Here is a 6,703-nt window from a genome sequence, read left to right as displayed (position 1 = left end):
GTTTTCACAATAAAAAATTAATGATAATTAGATCACTGATATTTTTTAAAAAAGAATAAGTTGCAAATGTAAATTTAAATAATTACAAATAACAATTCTAATTATAAACTGAAAACTAGAATTTAAATATTTTATTTGTAATTAATATTCTTCAATTGTAATTATTAAAAGCAACTTTCAAGCAATAAAATTACACCATATTTATTTGACATTACGACTATTAGTCTTTTGAAAGATCAGCATTCCACTTATTTGTGGGAAACGAATCTAAATAAAAGGACCAAGCATTTATATTGGAGCCAGGAGTAATAGTACCCGATCGCAGAGAATAAGGGAAACAAAAACAATAACATAAAAGTAATGCTAATAAGTAATACTATTCAATCACAAATAAAAGGATAAAGTAACTTCTCAATAATGACTTCGGAAATACAATCTATGACATTAACACCGGACAAATAATATGTCTAATCTCCCCAAGTTCTTAAAATTTGTTCTGTAGACCACATTTATTGTTGTACATGAACCATTATTTTCATGATTGTGCAATATTTTCAACATTTATATTGTGCAATATTTACAATACATTTTTCAAAAAAATTTACTGAGAACCTAATTGTCATTAATTCTCTCTTTTTAACATGTAATGGTCATGCTCCCCCTCCCCCCCCCCCCCCAACACACGCACACACAATGCATTATACAAAATTATGTTACTGGAGAGACAACGATCGAGTTTTTCCTTTCTTCTTACAATTGCAATAGTATTGTGTTCTTAAGTATTTAATATAATAAATTTGGTGATTCAACAAATTGTGTAATGTAAACTTCTTTTGAGAATGCAAATCCAACATCTTCAATTTTTCTTTTACTTCTTTCTTTCAATGTAATAAAAAAGAGGAACCTTCTGCCGGTCCAAATAGAAACGTTCCGATCCATGGTACCATCTAAATGCTTTCGGTGCTTCAAAAATCATCAGAATCTTCGCCTTCTTTTCTGCTTCATTGTCTGGTCTCTTATGGAGTGATGCTTCACTTCTATAAGAGAGAGATGATGACCATCTGCCACGTGAAGAAAATCTTTGCGTCTCTTAGCCTGGCCGTTGCGTGGAGGAAAGTTGGCGGTGGCACGATGAAAACCTTGATACATATAAAGCTTTGCAGGCTTCACAAAAACAATTAATGCAATGCAAATCATCCTCAAAATTATTTTAATATTTACAATAGAGGGACTAATATTTTAAATAGTTAAAATTATAGAAACTTAATTGTACCAAGTTAAAATTATACTTTCATTAAATACTTAATATAAGTGGCTTGTAATGACAATGGAAATTTCAATGTATCATTTTTTTAAAAAAATATCTTATGTTGTAGCTTAGAAGGAGTAGATACCAAGGCAGCAGGTTAGTTCTGCTTGTTTCTTTCTCTAGCCAGTCCCAGAAAGTGCAGTAATATTTGAACTTCAATATTTCAAGTTGATTCATGCTCGTCATTCTAGGCATCCTAGATACTCTAAATCAAAAGAGTAGATGTTGGATGTTTAAGGGAAGATAAAAGTGAAAAAAAATTAAAATATATATCACATTTTTATACACGGAAAAATATTTTTTAAAACAGAAATAAGAAATGTCCCTAAAAAAAAAAACCCAGAGATTGTTGCCTTTCCTATTTCATTTTTAGGGGGAAAAAAATCTACCTATTAAACATAAACAAACATTGTAGTAAACGATTCGATTGTGGGCAAATGGGGTTGGGAATCAAAATGGCCAATATATCCTTTAAGTGTGATGTGTATAACAAAACTAAATATCAGAAGATCATCCAAGTAAGCAAAACCAAACATCAATATGCAAAAATACTGACATTTACTACCAGCGCAGCAAAATACAGCATCCTTAAATGAAAATTCCCCATCCCTTACCAACTCTCTAATTCACTTTTGTATGGCCTTTGCCAGAGATACAGGGAAAATTAATTTGCACACTGCAGTGGATCCATTCAAGTTCGCACTGGATCCATAAATCCTAGCCTTCGGTTTAGTCCCCCGGAAGCATTGATATTCATCGCAAGCAGCTTTATAGGCATATCAGCATTAACAAATGAAGCATCCAACCAAAGGGAAGGGCCTTTTGCTGCCGAACTAAAAAAGAAAAACACGATGCAATTCAAAATTAAAAAAAAAAATATATTGACAAAATGTATATACAAAGAAGAAGCTACCTAGGACCCGGGTAAATTTACAAAAATTCTACTAGATATTTCCATTTTAAAGATGCAAAAACCACAGCGTCCCCTAAAACCACCTAGGATCAATTCCGTTACTGTTTGTTCTTCCTCTATCTATTTGGCTTAGAGTGTTAAAGTCAGTCGGGCAGATGCAATAGGTAGCAATGTGATGGGAAAAGGACCGAAACTTCATAATAAGAAGAGAAGGAGAAATATACGAGGGAAGAGTAAGAAAGAATATTTAGATAATTAGACACTCTCCTTGTTCACAAACCAGAGAATATTTAGATTTCAGAAAGAACATTAGAGTAATATCCATCAGAAGACAGCCACTGAGAAACAACAAAATAACAACTACATGCTGATATAGACTTGTTTTTAAAAAAAAAAAAATACAAAAGATAGATATTAAAATATTCAAGACACAGACATTCCTTTTGATGTTAACCATAACCAGCTGAATAATGCAATAAAGTCCAACTTACAGTATTCTTGATGGCATCCACAATCACATGCATGAACCATTGGTCGATTAAATTTCTTTCCCGAGAGTTGCCGGAAACTCTCAAAACATGTTTCTTGGTCTCTTCCCCATTGCAACACAAGGGCTTGTCAAGTGACTGACCAACTCCACAATGTTCTCAATTATTTGATAGGAGAGATCATGCCAAACAGTAAGAGTGAATGAGTGATGGCATATACTCATGCATTAACTATTAAAGTCCATAGTGCGCAGATCACCAAACAAATGCAGGGGTTGACCATTCAGGTAAAAAAAAAAAAAAAAAAGAATAAGAGATTCAACCACACTCAAGCTGCAAGAAGTGGAACAGAAGTTACAAACTAAATTCTCAAAATGTCGAATATATTGTATTGTGAGAAAACTATTATCCTCTATTTGTTTTGTCGAGTATGTTTGCTAAATTATAGTCCCATAACAATGTCAATTCAGTCCTAATCTAAGATAAGATGCTATTAACATAAAGCATTTTTTGCCCAAATGCAATTTAAAAAAAAAAGAATTATTTTAAATTTGTTCAGCAGACCTCTTTTTGTGAAATTAAATAATTTATAACACATATTTCTCCTCTATATCTTATTCTTCGGTATGAAAAAGGGTTTTATGTTTGAATCTCAGACTTCTTACTAAGTATGAATACCCTTCACCCCCAGAGCATATCCAGTGGCTTAACATCTATTCGGCACATGTAATTTAGTTAACAACATGCAGGATAAAAATAATGTCGCAAATTCCAAATAGATCTTGGTTGAATAGTTCTGGCAATGCTCCCTAGCATAAAGCTTCCTGTATCAAATACAGAATCTTATCTCATTTTCATAATCTCCCTCAAGCCTCAAAAGAATGCCCGCTAATACCAATATACATGAGAAAAACATAAGAGAAGTACCTGGTCCCCTATCCTCTCCTCCATTTCTGATTAATATTTTTACAATCCAAAGTACCTGAATCAAGCACCAAATCAAAAAATCTCACCATATAGCAGCATCTCTTAACCAGGTCAATACATATTCTACAAGATAGTAACAGAGTTCAAGGATATTCCCTTCTGTTTGCATCTTTCTGCAATGATTTGAGCCTCTTCCAAGCAGTTTTGTTCAACCAACTCCTTAACAATTAGGTTACATATATATGCATCAGGAGAGCAGCCATTTTCCTCCATTGAGTAAAAGATCTTCTTAGCCTCTTCAAATCTCCCAGATTCTAATAGTGCCTCTATAAAAGCACCATATGTGTAATTATCAGGTTTCACACCAGACTTTGACATAGAAATCAAAACCATTTTAGCTTTCTCGACTTTGTTCAATCTACAGAAACTGTGAATCAGAGCATTATAGGAGAATGTATCAGGCCTTGATCCTTCCTCGTGCATTCTTCTTATGAGTTTCATAGCTCTCGCAACATCACCAATGGCACATAAAGACCGGATTAAGATATTGTAAATCACAGCATTTGGATTGACACCCCACTCAATCATCTCGGTGAAGCATTTAAAGGCTTCCTCAGTTTGGTGTACACGGCAAAGCCCATCAATTATAGAACTAAATGTGAAAATATCAGGTTTAAGTCCAATTTCTAGAAGCATCTTCAGCAGTTCTTGGGCCTTAACTATTGCTCCACCCTTGCAATGCCCATTAATAAGGGTATTAAAGGTAACTAGATTAGGAGTAAGCCCCCTATGCTGCATATTCTTGAAAGCTTCTAATGCTTTATCAATCATTTTGGCTTTGCAGAAGCAGTCAATTAGCATGTTATATGAAAAGATAGTAGTAATTAGCCCATCCCTGAACAACTTACTGTGAATCCGATCACCATCCTCCTCATGTCCATCCTTGTATAAGGCCTCCATAAGTGCAAGATAAGTACCAATATCTGGCTTCACTCCTTTTTCTCTGAAACTATCAAATATCTTACATGTCTCTTGAATCTCTGATCCCTTTACCAAACAAGCCATTATGACATTGAATATGTAATTGTCAGGGAAATAACCTTTTGCTTGTGCTGTTCTGAGAAAAACGATTGTCTCTCTCGCCAGAGAATTATTTGTGAGGCAAGAGAGTATAGTATCACAAACTAACTTAAAATAGTTGGGCGTTGTGTCAAGCAAATTGGATAGTAACTCAAGAGCCTTACTTGGATCTAAGCAACGGAAAGTCCCATGAATCAATGTTCTGATAGTTGCCTCATTAGGATACACTTTCTTGTCCTTCATTGTCTTTAATGCTTGGAAGGCCTCATCAACTCTCTTAGCATTACAAAACCCATCAATTAGGATTGTATATGAGTAAACATTGGGAAAATGTCCCCTGCCCTCCATTTGCCTCATTAAGCGAAGTGCCTCATCCACCACACCAGTTTTGCAAACTCCATGAATAAGGATATTGTATGTGATTCTATCCGGTTGACAATTATCAGCCGTCATCTGTTGAAATTTAAGATATGCCAAGTCAATCGAATTGGACTTCACCAATGCATCAATGAGAGCGTTATATAACCTTGTGCTTGGATTAAGACCTAAATATGAGATTTGGCCAAAAATATCAGAACAGTATTTTGCCAACCCGAGTCTCCCCCAACTTCCAATCAATAAACAGAGCAGGTCTTCAGCAATCCGAAAACCAGACTTTTGAATATCCCGAATCAATTCAACAGACAAAATGACCGGACCTTTCCGATACAGAGAGTTCGATAAAACATCTCTAACTGACTGACTCGCTGCTAATGCAGGGTGTATATTCGAAACCCAAGCATAAAACTTTATAGAGTACAATGGATTTTCCAGGTTTTGAAAGACACTAATAACTGAATGAGAATTAAGAACGATCCTCTTAGCATTTAGTTCGTGTTTAAGAAGTAACACCCATTCAGGTCTCGACAATACTTGGGAAATGTAGACATGATCAACTTTGGCAACACCACCTTTTGGCTTATTCGGATGGTTAAGCGAGGGCTCACCTTGTAAAGAAGTTGGGGCTTCCTTCGGAAGTTTTTGATGCTGAAGATTCCTCTGCTTGAGAGCCGCTTCAGGAGGATTTCTCAGTGCAGATGAGGCCCGGGCAGATGATGCTAACGATGAAAACCCCCTCATGTCACCACCAAAAACTGCGAATTCTTCTCTGATTCATCATCAGTGGCAGGCATGAGCGGATGAAGAGTCGAGTCCTTCAGTTCGTGCAAGGGGACCAATGCCATGAGCGAGGAACCATTCACAGAGGAGGAGGAGGAGAAGTAGAAGCAGCATTCGCACAGCACAGCAGTCTTTGGGCCATTAGCAGAAGTTGCTACCAAAAGCCGCAATGGAGTGAGAACCTTCCAATTTTTTAAAGTGGGGCTGGGAATGGGCTCATGAGTTTAATCAAATAGTAGATCCAGCACGATTTTAACGTAGGCCTTTCACTTTCTCACGTTTGACATTTCAATTCGAGGCTGTAAAATACAAGCAAGATGCAGATAGTAGCGAGCAACCATCATACAAAATAAACCAAGATATTGTTTGATACAAGAAATGATTTTTATGGAAGTGATTCCATAAATAAATAAATAGATATGGTTGAGACTTGAGAGAAACAACAAAATTAAAAAAGAAAAGAAAACCAATTAGGTGATATTTCTTCATTGTAATATCTTTTGAATTATGAATGCATTTTTCAGTTTTTTTTTTTTAAAAGGATAGTAGGTTGTAATCAAGGGTATTTAACCTTGTATCCATTCTAAATGACTTGATTCTATTTTGGTTATACTGGGATGGGGTCTTTCCTGACCTAAAAAGAGTGGGATGAGATTTTGCAGGATAGAACAAAAAGGAATTTGGGATGAGATGAAACACATGATTATTCTTAGGACATCCTGAATATTATATATATATAATTTTTTAAAAAACATACATTAAATATATTAATTAAATTAATTATAATTTTAATATTTGCAATCCCTATTCAAAACAAAAGTTACATTC

General features: G+C 35.1%; 1 protein-coding gene across 3 annotated transcripts; it reads right to left on the bottom strand.

Annotated features, from left to right (window-relative positions):
• Positions 1–1,752: 1,752 nt before the first annotated feature.
• On the bottom strand, positions 1,753–6,060 carry LOC129322974 (putative pentatricopeptide repeat-containing protein At3g16890, mitochondrial). Of its 3 annotated transcripts, none has more exons than XM_054969458.1 (3): positions 3,638–6,060; positions 2,714–3,534; positions 1,753–2,142 (listed from the first exon to the last, which is right to left on the bottom strand). In XM_054969458.1, the coding sequence occupies exon 1, from the start codon at positions 5,834–5,836 to the stop codon at positions 3,761–3,763; it is 2,076 nt and encodes a 691-aa protein (XP_054825433.1). In that variant the 5' UTR covers positions 5,837–6,060; the 3' UTR covers positions 1,753–2,142; positions 2,714–3,534; positions 3,638–3,760. The 3 variants fall into 3 exon arrangements, with proteins under 3 accessions (XP_054825433.1, XP_054825434.1, XP_054825432.1); XM_054969459.1 differs by having other exon boundaries at positions 2,714–2,868; XM_054969457.1 differs by having other exon boundaries at positions 2,714–6,060.
• Between the last annotated feature and the right edge of the window lie 643 nt (positions 6,061–6,703).

The sequence above is a fragment of the Prosopis cineraria genome, unplaced genomic scaffold (assembly GCF_029017545.1).
Source record: "Prosopis cineraria cultivar Desert tree isolate PC_DT_omini unplaced genomic scaffold, ASM2901754v1 PC10, whole genome shotgun sequence".
Taxonomy (NCBI): domain Eukaryota; kingdom Viridiplantae; phylum Streptophyta; class Magnoliopsida; order Fabales; family Fabaceae; genus Prosopis; species Prosopis cineraria.
Note: the sequence above shows the minus strand (reverse complement) of the source record. Positions and strands in the feature narration are given on the sequence as shown.